Source organism: Mauremys mutica, chromosome 15 (assembly GCF_020497125.1).
Source record: "Mauremys mutica isolate MM-2020 ecotype Southern chromosome 15, ASM2049712v1, whole genome shotgun sequence".
Classification (NCBI taxonomy): domain Eukaryota; kingdom Metazoa; phylum Chordata; order Testudines; family Geoemydidae; genus Mauremys; species Mauremys mutica.
Window position 1 is genome coordinate 38,641,187 of NC_059086.1, and position 27,397 is coordinate 38,668,583.

General features: G+C 63.7%; 2 protein-coding genes across 2 annotated transcripts; one reads left to right on the forward strand and one right to left on the reverse strand.

Annotated features, from left to right (window-relative positions):
* The first annotated feature begins 3,327 nt into the window (after positions 1 to 3,327).
* LOC123349861 (protein FAM98A-like) lies at positions 3,328 to 12,530 on the forward strand. Its single transcript, XM_044988106.1, has 8 exons — positions 3,328 to 3,444; positions 4,898 to 5,043; positions 7,532 to 7,666; positions 8,058 to 8,242; positions 9,210 to 9,293; positions 9,697 to 9,813; positions 10,907 to 11,074; positions 11,387 to 12,530. Exons 1-8 carry the CDS (start codon positions 3,425 to 3,427, stop codon positions 11,519 to 11,521), a joined length of 990 nt encoding a protein of 329 aa, XP_044844041.1. The 5' UTR covers positions 3,328 to 3,424; the 3' UTR covers positions 11,522 to 12,530.
* A 289-nt stretch (positions 12,531 to 12,819) lies between these two features.
* Positions 12,820 to 27,397, reverse strand: LOC123349823 (RAS guanyl-releasing protein 4-like). Its single transcript, XM_044988042.1, has 17 exons — positions 27,286 to 27,397; positions 22,190 to 22,380; positions 21,468 to 21,573; positions 21,193 to 21,255; positions 20,786 to 20,914; positions 19,877 to 20,018; positions 19,184 to 19,357; positions 18,543 to 18,659; positions 18,029 to 18,301; positions 17,279 to 17,359; positions 16,620 to 16,724; positions 15,634 to 15,743; positions 15,302 to 15,446; positions 14,636 to 14,672; positions 14,197 to 14,331; positions 13,443 to 13,663; positions 12,820 to 13,248 (listed from the first exon to the last, which is right to left on the reverse strand). Exons 1-17 carry the CDS (start codon positions 27,306 to 27,308, stop codon positions 13,048 to 13,050), a joined length of 2,253 nt encoding a protein of 750 aa, XP_044843977.1. The 5' UTR covers positions 27,309 to 27,397; the 3' UTR covers positions 12,820 to 13,047.

Consider the following 27,397-nt stretch of genomic DNA (forward strand, 5'->3'; position numbering starts at 1 on the left):
TAAATCTGGAGTAACCACAGAAAGGCAGCAAATTGAGGCTGGGCTATTTCTAAGGGAATGGGGTGCCTGATACAATGGGAGCCTGGCACCTAAATCCCTTCAGCTCCTTTGAAAATTCCCAGCCTTAAAACCAATAGATGAACGTATTTATTTTACCTACTGCACAGTTAGCCTAGGGAACTCAATGCCACAGGTTCTCTGAGGCCAAAAGTTTAACATCCTTCAAAACAAGGACTGGATGTTTTATACAGATAACTAAACCCAGAATTAGAATATTAAATATCTTTAAAATAACCAAGCGTTTTGGCAGGGCTATAAAACCTCATGCTATAGGGCACGACCCAACCTCTGACTATCAGAGGTCAGGAAGGACCTGACCCTAGGGGCCAGCTATACCCTAATTACCCGTAGGGGGCACCTCTTTCTGAATCAGCTATTTATTGGCCTCTGTTGGAGACAAGAGACTGAACTAGAAAGACACTAGGTTTGACCTGACTGTCCATGTGAGCCCAATAGAGTGACCCTAGTTTTACCCCAATGGAAACAAGATTAGGGCTTGGCCTGGCAGGATTTGAGAGTGGTCAATAGAACACTGGGTCCTAGTCCCATTTCTCCATCCTTGTTCTTTTTTTCAAAACCTTCCCAAAAAACGAAACAAGACAAATCGTTAACTGTATAAAACCTGGCAAAGCTGTGTGTGCCAATGACCCTATGATAATCTTGGGGCCGATGCAGCAGGGAGCCTACTGAAATACAGAAGGGTGCAGAGAGCGGCTCTTGTATATTACCACTGGAATGAGATTCTTTTAATGCTATTTTATATATAAAAAAGTGTGGAGGGGGGCAGAGAGAAAAAAACCCAACCAAACAAAGAAAAAAAGTTAATATTAAAATAATAATTTTTTTGTGGTTGCCAAACTTTTTTTTCCTTGTTTAAGTATTTTATCAGATTTGTATATTCAATATTGTAATTTCTGTGTATTTAAAAAAAATTAAAAAGGGGGGAATGGAATCAGAGGAGAATGTTCTATTTAAAAGTGTATGTTGTATATTAAATCTTAGCAAAAGTGACTCTTAAATGTTTTCCCCTCCTTCTGTGGTGGGGTTTGGAGGTGCTGGTTCGAGCTTCCTAGATTTATAGGGCCAGAAAGGGATCGTTCTGATCAGCTAGAGCCAGATTCAAGAGATGCAAATAGTTTTCAGACACTGAAATGTGCCAGTCACACACAGCCCAGAGTGTCCGATTGTTTTATTGCAACACCAACAGGAGATACTTTGCTCTAGAAAAGGAGATATAAGATGTTTCAAGCAGGGCTAAGTTGCAGCTGCCCTTAATGATTTTAAAACTAGAGTAAAATAAAAATAATTGAATATTTCTGCTGTTGTTATATATTATATCTATTAGGACACATCAGTGGGAGATGGCATATTATGACAAAGGCCCTTTGTTTTCAGGTTTTATTCTGTTTAAAATGTCCTGGGAATTTATAAATGTTTATGACAGAAATTAAACTGTGCAAAAAATTAACTTCACAATTTTCTGGGTAAATATCAGAGTGAATAGGGGGATGGAGGACAGGAAAAAAAAGCAACAACTAGGGAAGAATTTATTTCCTGAACTGCACATTAACAGTAAAGACATATATGCATGTGTGTATCTTCCACTCCACCGCCTTACTTAGACAAACAGCCTGGCATGTCCGCTTCAGCTAATTTGTTTTTAGCATCAGTGCATCTACCAGATGTAATGGGCTGGATTTGCTTAACGTAATCAGTATTTTCATGTACTTGAGCGGTCCAAACGCTGGGTGAAAATCAGTAAAAATGGCCTAATAGCTTTTGTAAAAGCTGGGGGTTTGTTGGTTGAAAACCAAAAACGAAGGGCCTTAATTATGATTCATTGTAATAAAAATAATCTCAAAATGGAAAAAAACACATTTCAAAATGAAATTTAAAGGCGCCAAATGAAAATTCCCAATCAGTTTTGTCTTGTTTGTTTCCCAGAGCTCTGTGAAAACGTTTGTTTTTCTAACTGGGAATGAAACCAAATTTGAAATGTCAACATTTCCCACCCAATGGAAATTCCGAGTTCCAGGGGGAGAATGTGCTGCTACTTTAGACCTATAGCAACTTCCTCTCTACGTAGCGGGTAGAGCAGTGGACACCAGGAGACTTGGGCTCTGTTCCCAAGTCTGCAGCTGGCCTGCTGGGTAGCTTTGGGAAAGCCACTTGCCTCGTTGTGCCTCAGTTTTGCCCCTCTATAAAATGGGGAGAATGGTAGTGCCCTCTTTTTGTAAAGTGCTTTGAGATCTCCAGATGAAAAGAGCTAGCGATTAGCAGGGAGAAGGAATCCAGGGGCTCGACCGCTGTGGCCAAAGAGCTGGGCCAACACTTTGCCAACACTGCTGCTACCTGGTGTTTTTCCTCAAGTCCCCGCTCCTGGAGTCACGACACTCCTGAAATACTGGCATTCGTTTTAACAGGAAAGTGCAGTAAAACAACCCCAAAACTGGGGGGGGGGAGGGAGGGAGGGTGTTTGGGTTTTTAAAAATCTCCTGGTTGGCTGGGAGGGAAACAAACCTCCTGCTGTCAGGACCCAGCTTGTAGGGTCTGAGCCCGTGGCGCTGGCCCCGCTGCGGTTTCACCAGCATGGCAGGTAGGTTGCGGCCCCGGCGAGGGGGCCCAGCCTGTGGGATGGGGGACAGAGCTGCGTGGCCAGCACAAAACCAGCAGCGTCTCTGGCAACAATGAAGGAGGAAGAGGCTCTCGGCTTGGCCCGGAGGAAGGAAAGACTCTGGTTGAGAGGCGGGTTATATAGGGGACAGACTGATTGGCTGGGAGGTGGGTTAGATGGGAAGAGGGGGCTCTGATTGGCTGGGAGGCAGGTTATATGGTGGGACAGAGGCTCTGATTGGCTGGGAGGCTGGTTATATTGGGGAAAGAGGCTCTGATTGGTGGGGAGGCAGGGTCTATGGGAAGAGGGGGCTCTGATTGGCTGGGAGGCGGGCTATATGGGAAGAGGGGGCTCTGATTGGCTGGGAGGCGGGCTATATGGGAAGAGGGGGCTCTGATTGGCTGGGAGGCTGGTTATATGGGGGAAAGAGGCTCTGATTGGCTGGGAGGCAGGCTCTATGGGAAGAGGGGGCTCTGATTGGCTGAGTAATGGGTGACAGCAGCGGGGAGGTGTGGTTTGCTACGTGATGGGAGATTGGCTGGGGGGCGGGGCTGATAGTGAAAGGGGAGGCTCTCATTGGCTAGGAGACGTTATTCTAGCGTCAGCCAATGAGCATTTTAGCCTCCAGAGCCCCGCCCTCTCCGCCCCCTAAGCCAATCGGGGTTCAGAGAGGGCGGGGCCCGTGCGTGGCTGATCTTCGCCCTGCTGGAGACTTTGAATTTGGGGCCTGAGCCAGGCGGGGCCCAGGCCATGGATCGCCGGGCGGCGGGGTAGGGGCGGCGGGGAGCGGGGCTCCGGGGAGGGGGCAAGGCAGCGGGAGGATGTGGGAGCAGGGGGTAGAGGCTCTGGGGGGGCAGGGGGCAGGGAAGCAATGGGTGGGGGGGGAGCAGAGGCTCTGGGGGGGCAGGGGGCAGGGAAGCAGTGGGTGGGGGGGAGCAGAGGCTCTGGGGGGGCAGGGGGCAGGGAAGCAGTGGGTGGGGGGTCCAGAGGCTCTGGGGGTGCGTGGGGGCAGGGGGCCGGGAAGCAGTGGGTGTGGGGGGAGCAGAGGCTCTGGGGGGGCAGGGAGCAGGGGGCAGGGAAGCAATGGGTGTGGGGGGGGCAGAGGCTCTGGGGGTGTGGGGGGGCAGGGGGCAGGGAAGCAATGGGTGGGGGGGGAGCAGAGGCTCTGGGGGGGCAGGGGGCAGGGAAGCAATGGGTGTGGGGGGGCAGGGGGCAGGGAAGCAGTGGGTGGGGGGGTGCAGAGGCTCTGAGGGGGCAGGGGGCAGGGAAGCAATGGGTGTGGGGGGGCAGAGGCTCTGGGGGGGCAGGGGGCAGGGAAGCAGTGGGTGGGGGGGGGCAGAGGCTCTGGGGGGGCAGGGGGAGGGAAGCAGTGGGTGTGGGGGGTGCAGAGGCTCTGGGGGGGCAGGGGGCAGGGAAGCAATGGGTGTGGGGGGGCAGAGGCTCTGGGGGGCCAGGGGGCAGGGAAGCAATGGGTGTGGGGGGTGCAGAGGCTCTGCGGGGGCAGGGAGCAGGGGGCAGGGAAGCAATGGGTGGGGGGGCAGAGGCTCTGGGGGTGTGTGGGGGCAGGGGGCAGGGAAGCAATGGGGGGGGACAGAGGCTCTGGGGGGGCAGGGGGTATGGGGGGTGCAGAGGCTCTGGGGGTGCGTGGGGGCAGGGAAGCAGCGGGAGGGGGGGAGCAGAGGCTCTGGGGGTGCTGGGGGCAGGGGGCAGGGAAGCAATGGGTGTGGGGGGGCAGAGGCTCTGGGGGGGCAGGGGGTATGGGGGGTGCAGAGGCTCTGGGGGGCAGGGGGCAGGGAAGCAATGGGTGTGGGGGGAGCAGAGGCGCTGGGGGGGCAGGGGGAAGGGAAGCAAGGGGTGGGGGGTGCAGAGGCTCTGGGGGGGCAGGGGGCAGGGAAGCAGGGGGTGTGGGGGGGCAGAGGCTCTGGGGGGGCAGGGGGCAGGGAAGCAGGGGGTGTGGGGGGAGCAGAGGCTCTGGGGGGGCAGGGAAGCAGGGGGTGTGGGGGTGCAGAGGCTCTGGGGGTGCTGGGGGGATGGATGGTGGGGGGAGCAGGGAGAGCTAAATGCCCCAGGATGAACAGGGAGGTGGGTGCAGTGGGGGGAAGAGTTGGGGGGTGGGTGGGGGGCCTGGCACACCGGCAGGGGGAGCGGTTGGCCGGATCTGGGCTGGGCTGCCAGGTCCATGGGGGAGGCTGTTGGGCACTGACCCCTGCCCCGTGTGCCCAGGTCCCTGGGGCCACTCTCTGAGGAGAACTTCCAGCGCCTGGCCGAGGCCGGGGTGCGGAGCCCCGAGTTCACCGCACTCTGCGCCCAGCTGGTGGCGGAGCTCCGAGCCCTCTGCCCCCTGGAGGAGGATGTCAGTCCCACCAGCGGTGAGTTACCTGCAGAGAAATGGGGGTGGGGGGGGAGACTGACTGGCCGGGGGTGGCTAGTGGGACACGGGGCTTTCCTCCATGGGCCCTGGTGATGCTGTGACACAGGTAACATGCCTAACACAACCCTGGAGTGACAGGGGAGCTCCACTCCCAGCCGGGTCCTCTGGGTTCGTTATCACTCAATAATTAATCATACCAGCAGCGTCATTCCTCCCTGGGGAGGAAGTGTAGCCCAGTGGTTCCTGCCCTGCCACAGACTCCCTGTGTGACCGTGGCCAAGTCACCTAGCCTCTCTGTGCCTCAGTTTCCCCATCTGTTCAACAGGAATGATAGCTCTGCCCTGCCCCCCAGCAGGGTTGTGAGAATAGATACACTCTAGGGTGCTCAGATGCTATGGTTATGGGGGACACAGATCTGCCCTAGAGAGAGAGAGGAGTCAACCTGCAGAACTGGCTGCAGCAGGATGTCATGGAGGCAGATACGCCCCAGTTAGTGATCCAATGTTTTATTACAAGAGTAATCCCATTTCCCCCCACTCCTCCTCCCCCAAGCCAGCCAGTCCCCTGCCCTGGGGCTGGATGGGAGCCCAGTGCCCCATAGGGGGAAAGGCCTGTGCCCCATTCCCCACCCCCTCCCTGGGGCGTTCCCTCCTGAGGAGGTTAAGAACATAAGAACGGCCATACCGGGTCAGACCAAAGGTCCATCCAGCCCAGTATCCTGTCTGCTGACAGTGGCCAGTGCCAGGTGCCCCAGAGGGAGTGAACCGAACAGGCAATGATCAAGTGATCTCTCTCCTGCCGTCCATCTCCACCCTCTGACAGACAGAGGCTGGGGCCACCATTCCTTACCCAGCCTGGCTAATAGCCATTAATGGACCTAACCTCCACGAATTTATCCAGTTCTCTTTAAACCCTGTTATAGTCCAGCCTTCACAACCTCCTCAGGCAAGGAGTTCCACAGGTTGACTGTGCGCTGAGTGAAGAAGAAATTCCTTTTATTTGTTTTAAACCTGCTGCCCATTGATTTCTTTGGTGACCCCTAGTTCTAATGGGAACAAGTAAATAACTTTTCCTTATCCACTTTCTCCACATCACTCATGATTTTATAGACTTCTATCATATCCCCCCTTAGTCTCCTCTTTTCCAAGCTGAAAAGTCCCAGCCTCTTTAATCTCGCCTCATATGGGACCCGTTCCAACCCCCTAATCATTTTAGTTTCCCTTCTCTGAACCTTTTCTAATGCCAGTAGATCTTTTCCGAGATGAGGAGACCACATCTGTACGCAGTATTCGAGATGTGGGCGTCCCATGGATTTATAGAAGGGCAATAAGATATTCTCCGTCTTATTCTCTGTCCCTTTTTGAATGATTCCTAACATCCTGTTTGCTTTTTTGACCGCCTCTGCACACTGCGTGGACGTCTTCAGAGCACTATCCACGATGACTCCCAGATCTCTTTCCTGATTAGTTGTAGCTAAATTAGCCCCCATATAGTTGGAGTTATTTTTTTTACTTTACATTTATCCACATTAAATTTCATTTGCCATTTTGTTGCCCAGTCACTTAGTTTTGTGAGATCTTTTTGAAGTTCTTCACAGTCTGCTTTGCTCTTAACTATCTTCAGCAGTTTAGTATCATCTGCAAACTTTGCCACCTCACTGTTTACCCCTTTCTCCAGATCATTTATGACTAAGTTGAATAGGATTGGTCCTAGGACTGACCCTTGGGGAACACCACTAGTTACCCCTTTCCATCCTGAAAATTTACCATTTATTCCTACGCTTTGTTCCCTGTCCTTTAATCAGTTCTCAACCCATGAAAGGACCTTCCCTCTTATCCATGACAACTTAATTTACATAACAGCCTTTGGTGAGGGACCTTGTCAAAATCGTTCTGGAAATCTAAGTACACTATGTCCACCGGATCCCCTTGTCCACATGTTTGTTGACCCCTTCAAAGAATTCTAATAGATTAGTAAGACACGATTTCCCTTTACAGAAACCATGTTGACTTTTGCCCAACAGTTTGTTTTTCTATGTGTCTGACAATTTTATTCTTTACTATTGTTTCGACTAATTTGCCCGGTACTGACGTTAGACTTTCCGGTCTGTAATTGCCAGGATCACCTCTAGAGCCCTTTTTAAATATTGGCGTTACATTAGCTAACTTCCAGTCGCTGGGTACCGAAGCCGATTTAAAGGACAGGTTACAAACCTTAGTTAATAGTTCCGCAACTTCACATTTGAGTTCTTTCAGCACTCTTGGCTGAATGCCGTCCGGTCCCGGTGACTTGTTACTGTCGAGTTTATCAATTAATTCCAAAACCTCCTCTAGTGACGTCTCAATCTGTGACAGTTCCTCAGATTTGTCACCTACGAAGGACGGCTCCAGGACACCAAAGGTTGCTCCAGGAGTGGGGTGTTGGCCGGGCGGGGGGGCAGCACGTCGGGGCCCAGGGATTCATCCGTCTCTCCTGTTCCGGTCCAGGCCCTGAAGATGCCGAGACCTTCCAGATTGAGCTGAGCGGGCTGCTGCAGGAGCTGCACTGCCCCTATGCCGCGCTCACCACGGGGGACGTGACCGCCCGGCTGGGCAGCGCCCACAGCTGCCTCCAGCTGCTGTGTAGGTGACGGCCGGAAAGTCAGATGGAGCAGCCTGTGGGGCCTCTGAACGGCAGGGCTGGGAGACAGGACTCCTGGGTCCCATTCCCAACTCTCCCAGAGGAGTGGGGTCTAGTGGTTGGAGGAGGGGGGTAGCTAGGACTCCTGGGTCCTATTCCCGATTCTCCCAGGGGAGTGGAGTCGGGAGAGGGGGGGATCCAGGACTCCTGGGTTCTATCCCAGCTCTGGGAGGGGACTGGAGCATAGAACGCAGGAGTCCTACTAGCCCTGGACCAGATAAAGATCCCCTCTCCAGGACACCCTGGGCAGGGCTGGCCCTGGAGCCCAGAGCGTCCCCACCAGCCGCAGCCAGAAGAGCCCAGTGTCTCTCTCACCCCGTATTCTCTCCCAAGACTTCCTGAGCTCGGAGCTGCAGGCCGCCCGGCTCCTGAGCTGGAAACGCCCCCCTTCGCCGCGGCAGGGAGCGGGGACCGACGCTGCCTGGCGGGAGCTGCAGCTAATCAACCAGGCGCTGGGCAGGCCGGAGCCGGCCCCGACCTGCCCCATCCCCCAGCTCCTGGAGGACATAAAATCCAAGGTGAGGAGTCAGATGTGCCGATTGCTAGGGGAGCTTCAGGGAGCCTGGGGCATGGGGCCTGTCCCCTGTAGGGGGTGCCAGCCCCGATCCGGTACCGTGGCAGGGGACCGGCTGGCTCGGGGGGCAGGGAGTGGGGCCTGGGGCCTGTCCCTTCTAGGGGGTTCCAGCCCCGATCTGGCACCATGGCAGGGGACCGGCTGGCTCGGGGGGCAGGGAGTGGGGCCTGGGGCCTGTCCCTTCTAGGGGGTTCCAGCCCCGATCCGGCACCATGGCAGGGGACCGGCTGGCTCGGGGGGCAGGGAGTGGGGCCTGGGGCCTGTCCCTTCTAGGGGGTTCCAGCCCCGATCCGGCACCATGGCAGGGGACCGGCTGGCTCGGGGGGCAGGGAGTGGGGCCTGGGGCCTGTCCCTTCTAGGGGGTGCCAGCCCCGATCCGGCACCATGGCGGGGGACCGGCTGGCTCGGGGGGCAGGGAGTGGGGCCTGGGGCCTGTCCCTTCTAGGGGGTTCCAGCCCCGATCCGGCACCATGGCAGGGGACCGGCTGGCTCGGGGGGCAGGGAGTGGGGCCTGGGGCCTGTCCCTTCTAGGGGGTTCCAGCCCCGATCCGGCACCATGGCGGGGGACCGGCTGGCTCGGGGGGCAGGGAGTGGGGCCTGTCCCCTCTATGGGGTTCCAGCCTCGATCTGGCACCATGGCGGGGGACGGGCTGGTACAGGGGGGCAGGGAGTGGGGCCTGGGGCGCGTCCGCTCTACGGGGTTCCAGCCCTGATCCATCCTCAGGGCAGGGGTTTGGCTGCAGCTCCGAGGCACCAGTGCCGTACAGTGAATAAACAGGGCACCTCAGCTGCAGGACGACAAGCCGCTGTTGGTGTCTCGTGGTGCAGGGAGCCGCCCGGCAGGTGTCACCTTTCCCTAACCACGGTGCCCGCGCCGCGTCTCCCCGCTGAACTTGCGCTCTCCCTCCTAGGTAGCGGAGGCCCTGTCCGCGCTGCCTGCCGGCCACCAGGAGATGGCGCCGCTGCTGAGGGCGCCGCTGACGGCTCGGCAATGGGTACGGGTGTGGTTCTGCTCCTGGCTCAGGGCCGGCCCTGGGTCCCGGCCTGGGCTGCAGCTTTCAAAAGCAGCCAGAGGGAGTTAGGCGCCTGATTGAATCCCGGCCCCTGACCCATCCTGTTTCTGCCAAAGAATCCCGGTGCCTAACCACCCCGCACAGCCCCATTGCATAGAGCTCTTAACAGACCTGGGTTCGATCCCTGGCAGGGAGTGGGGTCGGGCGGGGGGCCGGGAGTCAGGATTCCTGGGTTCCACCCCTGCCTCCCTCTTTGGCTTGGAACAAGTAGCACCCCTCCCCGTGCCTCAGTTTCTCCCCTCAAGGGGGCCAGTGCAGCGGGGCTGGGTGGGGCGTGGCTTTCTGGCGGCCGGTGGCTGAGCGGCTCTCTGTCCCTCCCGGCTAGGAGACGCTGGAGGGGATCCGGCAAGCCCTGTGTGCCGAGTACGAATGCCGCAAGCGCATGATGGTCACACGCTTCAACGTCACCCTGCAGTCCTTCCACTGGTCCGAGAGGGCGAAGGTGAGGGGTCGGGGGCCGGGGGAGTTCCAGTGAGGGGAGGGGACTGGCGCCAGGGAATGGGGCCCGGGGCCGTTCCCCTAGGGGTGCTGGTGCCAGTCCCTCCCCAGGGTAGGGTTGCCAACTTTCTACTTCCACAAAACCGAACCCCCGCCCCCCCCCTCCTCTGAGGCCCCGTCCCTGCTCACCCCATCCTCCCTCGCTCATTTTCACTGGACTGGCTCAAGGGGTTGGGGTGCGAGAGGGGGTTCGGGCTCTGAGCTGGGGGGGGGGTTCTGGGGTGGGGCCAGAAATGAGGGATGTGGGGTGCAGGAGAGGGTTCCGGGCAGGGGGGTGGAGGGGTTTGGCGTATGGGAGGGGGCTCTAGGCTAGGGCAGGAGGTTGGGATGTGGGAGGAGGTACAGGCTCTGGCTGGGAGTACAGACTCTGGGGTGGGGCTGGCGATGAGGGGTTTGGGGTGCAGGAGGGGGCTCCAGACTGGGATTGAGGGGTTTGGAGGGTGGGAGGGGGATCAGGGCAGGGGGTTGAGGTTCAGGAGGGGGCCTGGGGTGCTTACCTCAAGCAGCTCCCAGAAGCAGCGGCACGTCCCTCCTCGGGCTCCTACGCGGAGGCGCGGCCAGGCGGCCCTGCCTGCTGCCCCATCTGCAGGTGCTGCCCCCTCTGCTCCTGTTGGCTGCGGTTGCCGGCCAATGGGAGCTGCAGAGCTGGCACTAGGGGCGGGGGCAGTGTGCAGAGTCCCCTGACTGCCCCTATGCGTAGGAGCCGGGGGGGGGGGGGATGTGCCGCTGCTTCTGGGAGCCACACAGAGCCCGGGCAGGCAGACAGCCTGTCTTAGCCCCTCTGTGCCGCCGGCTGGACTTTTAACAGCCTGGTCAGCGGCAGTGACCGGAGTCGCCAGGGTCCTTTTAAACCAGGTACCTGGCAACCCTACCCCAGGGCAGGGGCTGGCTGGCTGGGGGGAATGGGACGTGGGGCCTCTCCCCTCTAGGGGGTGCCGGCTCCCGTCTGGAGTTGCTGATGCTGAGGAGGGGCCGGGTCCCAGGGACCCTGTGCCAGGGCTGATGCCATCTAACAGGGAGGGATTCGTCTCCCACAGGCCCAGGGCGCCGCCCTGCTGGCCGCCGTCTCCCCGCTGCGGCAGGCTGAGTCGGTCGCCTCCGGCGTCACCCCGGCCCGGCTGCTGGCCGCCCGCGCGGACGCCTCGCGCATCGTCAGCACCAGCAGCGGCCACTGCCGCCACCGGACCAGCTGCGCCATCAACAAGGTACGGGCAGCGCCCAGGCCAGGGGGGAGACGAACACGCTGCTGGGTCCGGCCACAAACTACTGCCCCGCAGCCCCTCCCCCATGCAGAGCAGCCTGCGGGGGGGGGGAGCTTCTCTCCCCCCCCCTTGCTGCCAGGGCATGAGACACCCCCCCGCCCCTTGCATCACGCCAGGACCACAGACCCAGCAGGGCCGGGCCCTTCCCACCCCCCGTTACCTCCCTTTGGGGGTGGGTGGAGCACGGGGCACTGGGGGTCTCTCTTGCCATTTACCTCTGCTCCTGTTTCCCCCCCCCTCCCCACCTCCGGGCAGGTGCTGATGGGCAGCGTCCCGGACCGAGGGGGCCGCCCCAAGGAGATCGAGCCCCCCATGCCCACCTGGGAGAAGAGGCGCGAGGGGGAGGGAGGCCAGCAGCGCTGGGGCCGACGGAGCAAGAAGAAGAAATGAAGCCTGCGCCGGCTCTGCCGGGAGCTCCCCCCCCACACTGCAGGGGGGCGGGGAGAGCATCTGGGGGGGCAAAGACCCAAGGACTCAGAGCCCAGCTAGGCAGAGTGGGCGGTGGAGGGGAGTTGGGGCTCAGAGGGGCTGCGCCCCCCTACAGCCAAGGGGTGATAGAGCAGCTACTGATCAGAGGCCAGGACGCCTGGGTTCTGGTCCCAGCTCTGGGAGGGGAGTGGGGTTTAGAGTTGGGGGGTGGGGGGGCTGGGAGCCAGGTATCCTGGGTTCTGGTCCCAGCTCTGGGAGGGGAGTGGGGTCTGGTGGCTAGAGCAGAGGGGGCTGGGAGCCAGGACTCCTGGGTTCTGGGAAGGGAAGTGCATGGAGTGCACCATGTTGCACTTAACACATTCCCCAGCAGGGGGTGCTGCAGCTTTTGCTTTGGCAATTGGAATTTGGAGCAGATGGTTTTAGAAGAGGCTGCGGGGAGGGGGCGGGCGGGGGCTCGGGGGCTGGGCGTGGCTTGTTGATTGTCCTTTGTAAACTGAGGCACGAGGCGGTTGCCTTGCTGGCGTGGAGGGGGGGACCCTGCGGGGCTGCGTTCAGGGGCTCTGCAGGGGGCTGGCAGGTTGATCTGTGCTGTTGTAAATGTCAGGCTTGGGTGTCAATCGAGGGGTCGGTTTGTACCGTGATCGAAGGGCCCTTCCGAGGGGATTAAAGTGTCGAAGCAAAAGGCTGCTCCAGCAGACGCGCCGGGGCGCGGGGAGGGGGTTTGGCCGCACCCGCGGGGGCTGCAGCCGGGGAGCGTGAGGTGGGTTTGGGCCAAGCAGAGAGGGGCCGTGTGAGAGTCCCCCGGGCCCCGACCCGGCAGTGCTGCACCCCTCTCCCCAGCCCGGGGCTCCCCTCCCCCAACAGCTCTGCCGATGCCCCCTCCTGGGAGGGGACCAGGTGCATGGAGAGGGTGGAGCTGGGCTGAAGCTCTGAGCTGGCCTCACCCTGGCCCCTTGATCCCCTTCCCCCTAAGTGCAGGGAGTGGACCCCAGGCCCCATTCACCTCTCCCCACAGCCGACGGGCAGTGACTCCATTGGCGTCAAGGGACCCGAATCCTGGGGTTCAGGGCTTTTGACTTTCAGGGGGTTGTTTGGGGATCCCCCCGTCATGCTCGTTGTTCCCCCGGGCGATGCTGATGGACGCTCTCGCCGGTACCCCGCCCCCATCTCCATAATTATCTTCACAGCCTAACAAAGGCCAGGAGGGGAAACTGAGGCAAGGCCGGCGGCGGAGCGGTCGACAGGCGCCCGGCAACGCGGTGGCCTGGAGCAGAGAGGGGGCCGCTGTTGTCCTCGCCCAGGCCTGGCAAAGATGCATTCCCTTTATTGGGGCCGTGCCCAGGTATAGTCCGGGATCGTGGGTGCCCAGCTTGGCTTGCAGGGGCCGGAGGGCGTGGGATTGCGCCGCCGGCTTTGAGTCCCTTGGCGGTGCCGGGCGACGCGGGCGCTCTGGGAGCCGGAGGGGGCGAGCGGCGAGTCCGGCCGGTTCATGCCTTGGAGTCGCGCTGCAGGTGCAGGGAGTCCATCCCTTCCAGGAGCAGGGTGAGCGAAGCCTGGCCGTGCCCCCCCTCCTCCACCTTCCCCCGGCGCCCCTCGGCCTCGCCCGTCAGCAGCCGCCCGTTCTCCGCCTCCAGCTGGGCGTTGCGGCAGTGCAGGCCGATGTTCTCCAGCAGCAGCTGGTTCCGCTCCTGCAGTGGGGGGGAGCAGAGTCCCAGGGGGGTGGGTTGGGGGGCCAGAGCAGGGACCCTGCAGAGCTGTGCAAGGGAAGCCCCCAGCCAGCTCCACCCGTGGGTGGCCCGATTTGCATGCCCAGCCACGTTGGGGGGGGGGCAGGTCTCCAACCTCCCCCATCCCTTATCGTACCCCTGTTTTGGGGTCTCACCTTCTCCATCTCCTGCAGCTGCTCCAGGAGCTTCTGGTCCCTGCTGCAGCCTCCCGCCCCGCCGTGGGGCTCGTGGCCCTCCGCCGTGGGGCTGGTGCCGTCCGTCTGCGTCCAGGCGTCCCGGGTGCGCCGCCGCCCGGCTGGCACCCCTGCCAGCACCACGGCCCGCTCCTCCGCCTGCTCGCCCACCGGGGGAAAGGGGAAGGCCTCTTCCTCCGACCCTGCCGTGGCGAGAGGGGGCCCTTTAAATGGGGCTGGCCACGGGCTGTGCCACTGCCTGGGTGGGGTGGGGGGGAGATATGGACAGCAACGGGCCGTTCCACTGACCCTGCCACGGGGGGAAACCGGTGGAGAGGGGGCCCTTTAAATGGGGCTGGCCATGGACTGTGCCACTGCCTGGGGCGGGGGGAGATATGGACAGCAATGGGCCGTTCCACTGACCCTGCCACGGGGGGAAACTGGTGGAGAGGGGGCCCTTTAAATGGGGCTGGCCACGGGCTGTGCCACTGCCTGGAAGGAGGGGGGGAGACAGTACAGAGTGTTTCACTGAACCAGTAAAAGGGGGGAGGGTTAGGGTTAGCATGTTTGTGGCCATTTAAAATGGATCATGCCACGGGCCAGTCCACTGCCTTGGGGGGAAGAGGGGAGGCCCACGGGTTGTTCCACTGTCCTGGTGAGGGCAGGAGGGGGAGGGACTGTTCCATTGTTGGAGAGAGGGGAGGGAGTAGCATGAAGATTCCCCCCCCCCGCATACCTGAGCTGGGGTGCTGCGTGGCGGCAGGCGTGGCGGCCCGGGGCGTGCCCCCCTCGGAGGCTCTGGCGTGGAACCTCTTCTTGCACTCCAGCTCCACCAGGTCTTTGCACTGCTTGTGGCAGCTCATGCCACAGTCTGGGGGGCGGGGTGAAGACACAGGATGTAAGCTGGGGGGCCTGCCATTACCCCCCCCCATCTAGGGGGAACCCAGCCCTCCCACTGCCTGCAGGGCCAGGAGAATCCCTCTCCGTGGTGAGCAGTGCAGGGCTCAGGACACACGCCTGAGCAGTGCTATCTCCAGCCAGCAGGGGGCAGCGCTCAGGCGGAGGGGCACATACACCCTGCCCCAGGGGCTGCTTAGTCCCATGGGCCCATTGCCCCTCCCTAGCCCTGTTACCAGCATTCTCCCCCCACGTCGCCCCATCAGGGCTGCACTTACCCCGACATCTGTACCCCTGCTTGGAGACACCCCAGAGCTAGAGGAGAGAGAGCGGAGCCTGTTAGCCGCAGCCTTTGCGGGGGGGGGGGGGGGGGTTTCATTGTCCCTGTAGAGGGGGGAGGAGATTTTGCAATGGGGGGGGATTGCTGGGGTGGACCCCCACACACATTGGCACTGTCCGTGAATATAGGGGATGTCTAGGGGACAATGGGTGGGGGGGGGTAACCTCCCCCACTGCTGCCCCCTGGGAGAGTGATGTGGGGCAGGGTCTCCAGCAGGCCTGGGATGTGGGGCACCCCTATCCCGGCTGCTGGGGGGCAGGGTCTCCAGCAGGTCTGGGATTTGGGGCACCCCTGTCCCGGCTGCCGGGGGCAGGGTCTCCGGCAGGTCTGGGATTTGGGGCACCCCTGTCCTGGCTGCTGGGGGGCAGGGTCTATGGCAGGTCTGGGATTTGGGGCACCCCTGTCCTGGCTGCTGGGGGGCAGGGTCTACGGCAGGTCTGGGATTTGGGGCACCCCTGTCCCGGCGGCCGGGGGCAGGGTCTCTGGCAGGTCTGGGATTTGGGGCACCCCTGTCCTGCTGCCGGGGGCAGGGTCTCCGGCAGGCCTGGGATTTGGGGCACCCCTGTCCCGGCTGCTGGGGACGCTGTGGAACATGGTCACTTACGAAGCCGTTGCAGCTGTGGCAGAAGGTGGGTTTCTTGAAGGTGGCCTCCTGGAAGTCGTGCAGGAAGCCGAGGCCCAGCTTGGAGAAGACGGCGCAGGCCCGCATGAAGTAGTCGGTGATCTCCTGGCGGCTGTAGGGTCCCTCGCTGCCGGGGGGGAACGGGATAGTGAGGGGGCTGCCTCGGAAACGGGGGTAGGAGGGAGTGATACTGACAAAGGGGCCTTGTGGGGGAAACTGAGGCACAGAGCCAGGGAGCGACTTGCAGTGAGTCAGAGCTGGGGATAGAACCCAGGCGTCCTGGCTCCCAGCCGCCTCCCCCGGCACACACTCACCGGTCTTTCCCCAGGCCGTAGTAGGAGAAGGGGAAACTGGCCACAATCTTTTCAAAGTCCTCGGGGGAGATGCAGCCGCGCTGGTCGTGGTCGTAATTCTTAAATACAGACTGGGGGGCGGGGGGAGAGGAGCATTAACTTGTGGCAGCACAGCCTTGGCTTGTCCCCAACACCCCCTGGGAGCCCCCCCTCGATCTAGGGTGACACCCCATTCTGACCTGTCAGCCCTGCCGGGTGGGGTGGGGTGTGGCTGGGGGGAATTGCTTTGTGTCTCGGCATCAAATGGACAGATACCCCCCCCCCCTTTTCCTGCTGGGGGTGGGCCGAATCCTATACGGTCCTGAGTGCACCCCCTCCCCTGAGACGGGCTGCAGGTGGCCGTGACTGGGCCGTATAAAGGGATAACAACCTCACTGCTGCAGCCAGCCAGGGGAGCTGCTCCCCTGAAGGGCCCTGGTTTGAGTCCTGCCTAGTCCCCGCCCGGGGGCTGGGCCCTGGCGGACGCCCCCTGCCCATGGGGGGCTGGGCCCTGGGAAGTGGTGGGGCTGGCTAGAGCCGGCTGATGCCTTTGCTGCTGCCCTGGGAGGGGAATGGGGGTGATGCACACCGTGACACGCCCCCCCGGTGACTGCACACCGTGACGCCCCATGGTGACTGCACACCGTGACACGCCCCCCGGTGACTGCACACCATGACATGCTCCCCGGCAACTGCACACCATGACACACCCCATGACAACTGCACACCATGACACCCCCCCCCCGGCAACTGCACACCGTAACCATGACACGCCATGGCAACTGCACACTGTGACCCACCCAGCAACTGCACACCTATCCAACACACGTGGCAAATGCACCCCACGCCCAGCTGGGGCCTTGGCACAGGGCAGATGCCCCCTGCTGGCTTGGGGGCAGGTAGCTACCGGCCGTGTTACGCTGCCCAAGGCCCAGGGGGCTGCGCTGGGGGGTGGGCGCCTGGCTCACCTCCACCATCTGCTGGACGTGTTTGCTGATGGTGAGCCGGTCCGGTTTCGGGGCCACGCCCGGCGCCCACTCCACCACCACGGGGGGCTTGAAGGGTGTGACCGGCTGCAGGAGGGCAGAAGACGGAGGGTCAGACACGAGTGCCTCGAAAGAGGGAGAGGAGGGGGTGGCAAAGGGGGGGGGGTTCTTGGGTTTTTCTGTGTGTCCCAGTGGGTTGCATGCAGAGGGGGTGGGACTCAGTGTCCCCGGGTGTTACTGGTTTAACGAGGGGAGGGGAGAGGGAACCTGGGACCCCGGCCGATGGGCTGGAGGATGGAGACCCCAGCGGCTGGTGACCTGGAGACGCAGCTCAGGAGTCGCAGCCGGTTGTGGCCAGTGGGGGACAATGGGCTGCGGGGAGAGGACCCCGGGGACCTGACCAGCTGGTTCCAGCCAGAGGAGGGTGGAGAGGAGAGGAGACCCAGGCGACCCTGTTTACTGGAGAGAGGACAATGGACGGAGGCTCCGGGAGGCGGAGGGGCCTGACCCGGAGGGAGAGTGGCCCCCCGGGAAGGGCTGTCGCACTGAAGGGGATTCCCCATGGGGCCACGAGTGGGCCCAACCTGTGAGTCCGTGACAGAGCGTTGGGGGGGTCCCCGTTCAGCTCCCCCCCAGCTTACCAGGGACTTGGGGCAGCGGGGTTCCCGGGCGTAGGAGAGCTCGTAGATTTCGTCGTCCGTGTAGTACAGGTCGAGGGAGAGCTGGGGGCAGAGAATGGGGTTAGAGGGTCCTGCTGGGAATGGCCTTCCCGTACCTACTGGAGAGGGGGTAATGGGCTGGGCTGGGATCGCTGCCCCCTGCTAGCCAGGGGCCGAGCCCTTTGCACGGGGTGCAGGCGTGCGATGGCACGGGGGGGTAATTGTGCGATTGCACCACTGTTCCCTGCTGGCAGGTCTGTGTGTGCTGCCACGCTCGGCTCGCTGGGCACAGCGAGTGTGTGCGCATTTGCACCAGCGCCCTGTTTGCACGTGTGGTGGGGGAAGCTAGCCAGTGCCCCGGTGCACCTGACCCACTGCTCCCTGCAGGGCGGGGGGGCGGGAAGACGGCTGGATGCAGCCCTGCGACTGGCAGGTTGGGCCAAGGGTGGGGGAAGGGGAGATCTGGGGCATTCCCCTGAGCCCCACCCCCTCCTGACTCCTCTTGCACCTACACCGTCTTGCACACCCACCCTTGCACACTTCTGCCCATTGCACACCCAGCCGCTTGCACATTAAATCCTGGCCTGTCACACATTTCACACCACCCTCCTCGCACTCCCAGCCCCACCCACTTCCACACCTCACCCCCAGTCTCCTGCACACCCAACCATACCCCCTTGCACGACCAGCCCCGCTCTCTCGCACGCCGGCTCCGGGGGAGGGAGGGCTCACCGTGAGCAGGTGCACCAGGTCCTTGTTGGCGGCGAAGGGCGGCGTGGCCTGCTGCAGCGCCTGCAGCTCCTGCGCCTGCTGGTACAGGCCCTGCAGCTTGCTGAGGTTCAGCTGCCCCCCCAGGCGGTCGGGCAGGGCCTCGTGCAGGGACACCAGGTCCTTGAGGTGCACCCCCACGATGGGGATCTTGAACCCGCTGCACTCGCCGTAGGCCCGCCGGTAGGCGCTGTAGTTGCAGCAGGAGGAGAGCAGCTCGGTCATCTCCGCCAGCGTCTGGGGGGCAGGGCGGGGCGGGGGAGAAGTCAGAGATCAGGCCCCCAGCCCCAGCTCTGCGGAGGCCCCTGGCTGGGGGGGGGCGGCCCCCATGTGGGGAGGAGGAGAAATGGCCCTGGGGGGCGAGCGATGGTCGGGGGGGCAGCTGGGACCCCCCCCCCTCGCTAGCTAGGGCCAGTTGTAGGGGAGCTGTCAAGGGCGCCCCGGGGGGTTGTGGGTGCGCGGGGCGGCCTGGGCCCACCTTGGTGACCTCCTGCGGCAGCAGCGCGTGGGTGTCCTTCAGGCGGGAGATCGCGCTGTGGCACAGGCCGCCCAGCACTGCCATCAGCGTGTTGAAGTTCTGCAGCTGGCGCAGCTTCTGCGGGGGAGAGAGTTGGGGGGGGGGTGTCAGGCATCTGGCCCAGTGTCATCCCCCCCCCCCGGCTCCAACTACCCAGGCCCCTGCTGTGTCACATGTGCACACTTCCACGCACACGTGCTCATGCACGTGTACTCCCTTGCACACACGAGTATTTTCATGCACATACCCTTGCACACTCATGCCCTTGCGCTGCCTCACACACGTATAGATGTGCACACGCCTGTACTTTCCTGCATGCACCCTCTCATGCCCTCTCACACACACTTGTGCATGCACACGCGTGTGCATGCACACACCCGTGCACACCCACATGCATGTAGACACACCTGCACTGTCACACGCACCTCCGTGCATTCACACACACGCCCCTGCATGCACGTGCACACGTTCACATGTGCGTGCTCACACAACCCCCTGGCACGCCCCGATTCCCCCACCCCTCCTGGGCCTGCTTCCCCCTTCCCCACAGTGCCCCCTTCAGCCCCCATCCCTGGTGGCAGCTAGCAGGAGGGCACCCTCACCTGTGTGACGCGGATGAATTTGGTGAAGACCTCGGCTCGCTGCTGCGGCGTGGGCCGGTTGAGGATCATGACCTGCACCCACTGGGAGATGCTGTTGCAAAGGGCCACAGAGCGTTCCAGGGCCAGGTTTTCCCGCACGGAGCCCTGCAGCACGTAGCTCCTGTAATCCACGTACTGCCCAGGGCAGCGGGGAGAGAGGGAGAGACGGAGGGGAACTCAGTAACCGAGGCAGCCGTTCCACCGAGCCGCTCTCCGACCCGGGGAGGCAGAGCTGGCCGAGGCCGAGGAGCTGGTGTCAGTAGTGGGATCCACTGAGCTGCTCTGCAGGGGCTGGTGGGAGCAGTGGGATCTACTCTGCCGCTCTCCGACCCGGGGAGGCAGAGCTGAACGAGGCCCAGGGGCTGGTGTTAGCAGTGGGATCCACTGAGCTGCTCTGCAGGGGCTGGTGGGAGCAGTGGGATCTACGCTGCCGCTCTCCGACCCGGGGAGGCAGAGCTGGCCGAGGCCCAGAGGCTGGTGTGAGCGTTGGGATCTCTCCTGACCCTTCCTCTTTCCAGCGCTGCTCAATCCCTCCGGCGCGAGCTTAGCGCGATCGCCGCTGGTGCAGCCATTCGCCCCAAAGAGGCGTGGGCGGGGGGGCTGGGGAGGCTGCAGGGGGCAGGCGAGGCGCAGGGCCGGGGGCAGGGCGCTCACCGAGATGCGGCAGAAGGCTTTGAACTCCAGGTAGCTGAGGTGCTCGGCCAGCTCCGCCGCGTCCAGGTGGTCGAAGAGCAGAGACACTTTCCGCTTCTTGTTGCAGCTGGGGCTGCTCTGGTAGCTGAGCTTGCGGGTCCAGCTGCGAGGGGGGGGGAGCAGGTTAGACGGGCCGGGGCACTGGTGCCTGCACAATCGCCCCCTGTCTGTGCAGGCCCCACATACCGGTGCACACACACCCCATGGGCCCATGCACACCCACACCCTGTGTGCAAACACACTCACTCGTGCACACCCCACACACTGGTGCACACACACCCATGTGCCCAGGCACACCTACACCGCACACACTCGTGCACACACCCCCATGTGCCCGTGCACACCTACACCCTGTGCACAAACACACTCGTGCACACCCCGCACACTGGTGCACACACACCCACGTGCCTGTGCACACCTATACCCCATGTACAAATACACTCACTTGTGTACACCCTGCACACTGGTGCACACCCACCCACGTGCCCAGGCATACCTACACCCTGCACACTGGTGCACACCCCACACACTGGTGCACACACCCCATGTGCCCATGCACACCTACACCCTGTGCACAAACACACTCGTGCACACCCCACACACTTGTGCACACCCCCATGTGCCCATTCACACCTACACCCCATGCACAAACACACTCACTTGTGTACACCCTGCACACTTGTGCACGCACCCCCATGTGCCTAGGCACACCCACACCCTGTGCACAAACACACCCACCTGTGCCCAGCCCCACCCACCTATGCAATCCTACCAGCTCCAGATGCCCGGGCACAGGGCCCGTGGGGAGGACAGGGATGTGGGGGAAGGGGAGGCAGGGAGCAGGAGTGGCCGGGCAGGGTCTGTCCTTACACGTGGGTCGTGTCCGCTGGCTGGCACCGCCCATGGGCCTTGGCCTGCACGGCCTGCCAGAGCTCGCCCATGGCCTCCTCCAGCCGGGGCTCCAGGCGAAAGGCCTCGGGGTGATGCGTGATCCAGTACCTGGGGGGGCAGGGAGCGCGGGGCGGGTTAGGGCATCGGCTGCAGGGTGGGGCAGGGAGCGTTGGGGGAGGAGGGGGAGCACTGGGGGAACGGGGTGCATTGGAGGGGTTGGGAATGTTGGTGTGTGGGGGCAGCGGAGCAGCGGGGGAGCGATGGGGGGATGCGGGGTGGGGGAGCAGTGGGGGAGGGGGGAGCGATGGGGGAGCAGTGGGGGGCACAGGGGGAGCAGCGGGGGCGGGGGAGCGATGGGGGAGCAGCGGGGGGCGGGGGGCTCGCACCTGACGAAGTTGCAGATCCGTTGGCGTCTTTCCATCTGACCCTCCCCAGACGCCTCCCGGTAGGTGGCTGCGAGTTAAGGCTCCATCCCCCTTGGAATCCCCGGGAATAGAACCCAGGAGTCCTGAGAGCCCCCCCGCCGCCCCCCCGGCTTGCAGCGCCCCCTGCTGGGGGTGACCCGCCCCCCTCAGTGCAGCGCCCAGGGGCCCCTCCCTGCCCCAGCCCGAGCTCAGCCCCCTCCCGGCCTGGCCGGGCCCCGGGCCGCGGGGGAGGATATAGCGCCAGCAGGCAGCGGGCGAGGTCAGCCGAGGGCACCACCCAGCTGTGCACGGTCAGGGTCATGTTCACCGTGTAGTCGCTCCGGCACAGGCTCCCGTCCAGGTCTGGGGAGGCAAAGGCAGGGGAAGGGTTAACGGCACGGGGGGGGGGGGGGGCGGCGGTGAGGACCAGTAATGGGGCAGGGGGGACATTGGCCGCATGGGACGGGGCAGCTGGATTCCACCCCATTGGGAGTCACAGGTTCTCAGCCCTTCTCCTCTGGGGGGGGGGGGGTAACTGGCAGGGCCGGGGGCTGCGGGTCGGGAGTGAGGGGCACCGGCAGAGCTGGGGGGGGCTGGGCTGGGTACCAGGGGGCTGCGGGTCGGGAGTGAGTGGCACCGGCAGAGCTGGGGGCGGCTGGGCTGGGTACCAGGGGGCTGCAGGTCGGGAGTGAGGGGCACCGGCAGAGCTGGGGGGGGGGGGCTGGGCTGGGTACCAGGGGGCTGCGGGTCGGGAGTGAGGGGCACCGGCAGAGCTGGGGGGGGCAGGGCTGGGCTAGCAGGGGCTGCGGGTCAGGAGTGAGGGGCACCGGCAGAGCTGGCGGGGGCTGGGCTGGGTACCAGGGGGCTGCGGGTCGGGAGTGAGAGGCACCGGCAGAGCTGGGGGAGCCCAGCCCAGAGTACCAGGGGGCTGCGGGTCAGGAGTGAGGGGCACCGGCGGGGGGGCGGGGAGCCCCGTTACCGAAGGAGTTGAGACACTTCTCGATGAGCTGCTCCAGGCTGCAGGTCTTGGTGAGCTCCCCCAGGGCCAGGCTGGCCATGACCGTGTTGATCTCCCTGGGGGTGGGGCAGGTCATTCGACGCCGGCTCTGCCGTGAGCGGATCTTGCCGGGGCTGGGGCTGGCGGGGCCGGGACATTCCACCCGCGACTTCCTGAGAGGGAGGGGGCCAGTCGGAGAGTCACGTCAGGACCAAACCGGCATCCTGGCTCCCAGCCCCCCCCTGCTCTAACCACTAGCCCCCACTCCCCTCCCAGAGCCGGGGAGAGAACCCAGGAGTCCTAGCTCCCAGCCCACCCCCGCTCTAACCACCAGCCCCCACTCCCCTCCCCGAGCTGGGGAGAGAACCCAGGAGTCCTAGCTACCAGCCCCCCCCCGCTCTAACCACTAGCCCCCACTCCCCTCCCAGTGCTGGGGAGCGAACCCAGGAGTCCTGGCTCCCAGCCCCCCCCCCCCTCTAACCACTAGCCCCCACTCCCCTCCCCGAGTTGGGATAGAACCCAGGAGTCCTAGCTCCCAGCCCCCTCCCCCGCTCTAACCACTAGCCCCCACTCCCCTCCCCGAGCTGGGGAGAGAACCCAGGAGTCCTGGCTCCCAGCCCCCCCCTGCTCTAACCACTAGCCCCCACTCCCCTCCCCGAGCTGGGGAGAGAACCCAGGAGTCCTGGCTCCCACCCCCCCCCCCGCTCTAACCACTAGCCCCCACTCCCCTCCCCGAGCTGGGAGAGAACCCAGGAGTCCTGGGTCCCGGCCCCCTCCCCCCGTCATTAGGCCCGGAGCCCCTCCTGGGCTCCTCGCAGTGCTAAAGCCACATTAAAAGAAAACAAAAAAAAAGGGAAACTGAGGGCAGGAAAGGGGAAGTGTGCAGCTGGCTCTGTCGGCAGCAGAACAGCCCCGCAGGGGCTTCCCCCGGCCAGGCAGACCCGGGGCCCTGGCACACAGGCCCCTCGCTGGCTGGGTCTCCCCCAGAGCCCCCCACCCTGCTAGGGGATTCGGGAGCTGGGCAGCCCGGTGGTTGCCCCGGCACGCGGCTCAAAGTGGCGAGGCCCAGAGACGACCATGGTGTTGGAGCCAGACCCATGCCAGGGTGGGGGAGCCCGGCTGGCGAGGGTTTGCCAGGCAGGCCTGGCACTAATGCAACGAGTAATCGGTAATGCAGGTCGTGTGACACAAGGCGTGTGGGCAGACCGGGCACTGCTGTGGTGGGTGCTTTCCAACCACTACACCCCACTCCCCTCCCAGAGCCGGGAGAGAACCCAGGAGTCCTGGCTCCCAGCCCCCCTGCTCTGACCACTAGACCCCACTCCCCTCCCAGAGCCAGGAGAGAACCCAGGAGTCCTGTCTCTGAGCCCCCCCTGCTCTGACCACTAGCCCCCACTCCCCTCCCAGAGCCGGGAGAGAACCCAGGAGTCCTGGCTCCCAGCCCCCCTGCTCTGACCACTAGACCCCACTCCCCTCCCAGAGCCAGGAGAGAACCCAGGAGTCCTGTCTCTGAGCCCCCCTGCTCTGACCACTAGCCCCCACTCCCCTCCCAGCGCTGGGGAGGGAACCCAGGAGTCCTAGCTCCCAGCCCCCCTGCTCTGACCACTAGCCCCCACTCCCCTCCCAGCCCTGGGGAAGGAACCCAGGAGTCCTGGCTCCCAGCCCCTGCTTTAAGCATGTTTCTCTGTGTTAACCTCACAAGTGGATCCTACAGATTCGGCTCCACATTGGCACCGTTTGGCTCAGCGTTTGCCGTGCCCCTCTTGGACATGGCAGCGCCCCCATGTGCCCCTCTCAGCCCCAAACTCGGGGCGCCCAGAGGGGGGAGCAGCCCTGCAGCCTTCCCGTGCCCGCAAAGCCAGGCTCCGGGCGGCTTCCTGCCCCTTTCCTGGCAGGGGCAGCGGCCCTGCTTCTGCATTTCCAGCAGCCGCATTGCGCCACGGCCCCAGCGCCGGGCCCCCACCCCCCCGTGGGCAGGGCCTGGAGGTGCCCAGAGCCCGTCACATCCCCCCACCAGCGCCTCTTGCCCAATCCCCTGCCATGCTGCAGGGCTGCACTGCCGGGAAGGCTGCCGCTGCCTGGTGCTTTGGGGGGCTTCTCTCTGTGCCGCCCAGTGCCCCCGCTCTAACCCCACTCCCCTCCCAGCGCTGGGGAGAGAACCCAGGAGTCCTGGCCCCCAGCCCCCTGATCTCACCGCTAGACCCCACTCCCCTCCCTGAGCCGGGAGAGAACCCAGGAGTCCTGGCCCCCAGCCCCCTGCTCTAACCGCTAGACCCCACTCCCCTCCCTGAGCCAGGAGAGAACCCAGGAGTCCTGGCTCCCAGCCCCCTGCTCTAGCCACTAAATCCCACTCCCCTCCCAGCGCTGGGGAGAGAACCCAGGAGTCCTGGCTCCCAGCCCCCTGCTCTAACCACTAGACCCCACTCCCCTCCCAGCGCTGGGGAGAGAACCCAGGAGTCCTGGCTCCCAGCCCCCTGCTCTAGCCACTAAATCCCACTCCCCTCCCAGTGCTGGGGAGAGATCCCAGGAGTCCTGGCTCCCAGCCCCCCGCTCTAACCACTAGACCCCACTCCCCTCCCAGAGCCAGGAGAGAACCCAGGAGTCCTGGCTCCCAGCCCCCTGCTCTAGCCACTAAATCCCACTCCCCTCCCAGCGCTGGGGAGAGAACCCAGGAGTCCTGGCTCCCAGCCCCCTGCTCTAACCACTAGACCCCACTCCCCTCCCAGCGCTGGGGAGAGAACCCAGGAGTCCTGGCTCCCAGCCCCCTGCTCTAGCCACTAGACTCCACTCCCCTCCCAGAGCCCAGACGAGGGACTAGCTGGACGGTAACGGACCTTTTCTCTCTCCAGGTTCTAGCCAAGGTTCTAAGTCACCCTCACAGTCACCAGCTTCTATCATCAGTTCAGTGATCTGCAGCCAGCCTGGCCCCCGGCCCACGTCCCCCCAGCCCCTCTATAGCCAGTCCCACGGCCCAACCAGCCCCCTCTACGGCCAGTCCCACCGCCCCCCCAGCCCCCTCTACGGCCAGTCCCACGGCCCAACCAGCCCCCTCTACGGCCAGTCCCACGGCCCCCCTAGCCCCCCTATAGCCAGTCCCACGGCCCAACCAGCCCCTCTACAGCCAGTCCCACGGCCCAACCAACCCCCTCTACGGCCAGTCCCACCACCCCCCCAGCCCCCTCTACGGCCAGTCCCACGGCCCAACCAGCCCCCTCTACGGCCAGTCCCACGGCCCAACCAGCCCCCTCTACGGCCAGTCCCACCGCCCCCCCAGCCCCCTCTACGGCCAGTCTCACGGCCCAACCAGCCCCCTCTACGGCCAGTCCCACGGCCCAACCAGCCCCCTCTACGGCCAGTCCCACCGCCCCCCCAGCCCCCTCTACGGCCAGTCCCACCGCCCCCCCAGCCCCCTCTACGGCCAGTCCCACGGCCCAACCAGCCCCCTCTACGGCCAGTCCCACCGCCCCCCCAGCCCCCTCTACGGCCAGTCCCACGGCCCAACCAGCCCCCTCTACGGCCAGTCCCACGGCCCAACCAGCCCCCTCTACGGCCAGTCCCACCGCCCCCCCAGCCCCCTCTACGGCCAGTCCCACGGCCCAACCAGCCCCCTCTACGGCCAGTCCCACGGCCCCCCCTGCCCCCCTATAGCCAGTCCCACGGCCCACCCCGCCCCTCTAGGGCCAGTCCCACCGCCCCCCCTGCCCACCTATAGCCTGTCCCACGGCCCCCCTCGCCCCCCTCTAGCCAGTCCCACGGCCCAACCAGCCCCTCTACGGCCAGTCCCACCGCCCCCCCAGCCCACCTATAGCCAGTCCCACGGCCCAACCAGCCCCCTCTACGGCCAGTCCCACCGCCCCCCCAGCCCCCTCTACGGCCAGTCCCACCGCCCCCCCAGGCCCCTCTACGGCCAGTCCCACGGCCCAACCAGCCCCCCTATAGCCAGTCCCACGGCCCAACCAGCCCCCTCTACGGCCAGTCCCACGGCCCAACCAGCCCCCTCTACGGCCAGTCCCACGGCCTCCCCAGTCCCCCTATAGCCAGTCCCACGGCCCACGGCCCCCCAGCCCCCTCTATGGCCAGTCCCACGGCCCAACCAGCCCCCTCCACGGCCAGTCCCAGGGCCCACTGAACGAGCTCTACAGCCAGTGCAACCAACCAATCCCCTGTCTGCCCGGTGCCCCCAGCAGTGACGCACCGAAGTCTGGGACAGCTGCACCCGCCATGCATCCAGCTCTGGGGATGGTGGTTCTCCCTCCACTCACACCTCACTCAGTGATGGGCTTGGGCAAATGGGCGGCGGGGGGTGGGTGTCTCTTCCCTTCCCTTCCCTTCCAGCTAGGATTGCCCAGGAATCTGCAAGCCCTGAGATGCTCAGAAACAGGCAACTAAATCCACCACCAAGAACAAGATGGGTGGGGGGGACCGGCTGGCTTTTGGGGGGCAGGGAATGGGGCACGGGGCCTGTCCCCTCTAGGCGGCGCTGGCTCTGATCTGGCCCCAGGGCGGGGACTGGCTGGCGCGGGGGGATCGGGAATGGGACCCCCTTTCCCCATAGGCAGCGCTGGTCGCAATCCATCCTCAGGTCGGGTCCTCTGGCATAAGCCGACTGTAAGTTCCTGGGCAGCATCCGCTGCAACCCGGTCCCGGGCCCGCAGGGCTGAGCTCCTTACCACGGGGCTGGCTTGGCCGGCCAAGCGTCAGGCTGCTCCCTCTCGTCTCACCAGCCCTCCTGCGCCAGGCCAGCCGAGGCCCGAGCGGCTTCCGACCAGCGCTGCCCCGCCCGGGCCCCTGGCTGCCCCAGGAACATGGCAGAGCCTGTCCCGTGCCCTGCCCCAGAGGTGGCTGCATTCGACGTTCGCCGCCCGCTGGCTGTGGCCGCGGCCAGCCATTGGCAGCGCCATCTCGGGAAGTGAGACGCCGATGTTTGGAGTGGGTGGGTGGGTGGGGGAATCGCTACTGAGCCGACTGAAAAGGAGAAGCCGCGCAGACTGAACCGGCCGCCCGTGGCCACAAGGAAAGCCCCGGCGATGACAGGAGCCAGCGTCTTTCGGCCCGGCCCGGCCCGGCCCCCTGCTTACCTCTTGCTCTCTTTTCTGTTCATGGCCAAGCCGAGCGGGGGCTAGCGAGGGTGTGCGACCGCTCCCCCGGCGTGCAGCTGCTAGGCCCGCTGGCTGGCCTGCCCCGCGGGCA

What these genes read in the sequence shown, in the direction of transcription:
- LOC123349861 (XM_044988106.1), top strand. Translation starts at nt 3,425, where the DNA reads ATGGATCGCCGGGCGGCGGG. An exon ending in ACTGGTCCGAGAGGGCGAAG is followed by an intron (nt 9,814 to 10,906) that starts GTGAGGGGTCGG and finishes CGTCTCCCACAG; the next exon opens with GCCCAGGGCGCCGCCCTGCT. An exon ending in CCAGCTGCGCCATCAACAAG is followed by an intron (nt 11,075 to 11,386) that starts GTACGGGCAGCG and finishes ACCTCCGGGCAG; the next exon opens with GTGCTGATGGGCAGCGTCCC.
- LOC123349823 (XM_044988042.1), bottom strand. Translation starts at nt 27,308, where the DNA reads ATGAACAGAAAAGAGAGCAAGAG. An exon ending in CCAGCGGACACGACCCACGT is followed by an intron (nt 20,019 to 20,785) that starts GTAAGGACAGAC and finishes CCCCCCTCGCAG; the next exon opens with CTGGACCCGCAAGCTCAGCT. An exon ending in CACGCAGCACCCCAGCTCAG is followed by an intron (nt 13,664 to 14,196) that starts GTATGCGGGGGG and finishes TCGCCACGGCAG; the next exon opens with GGTCGGAGGAAGAGGCCTTC.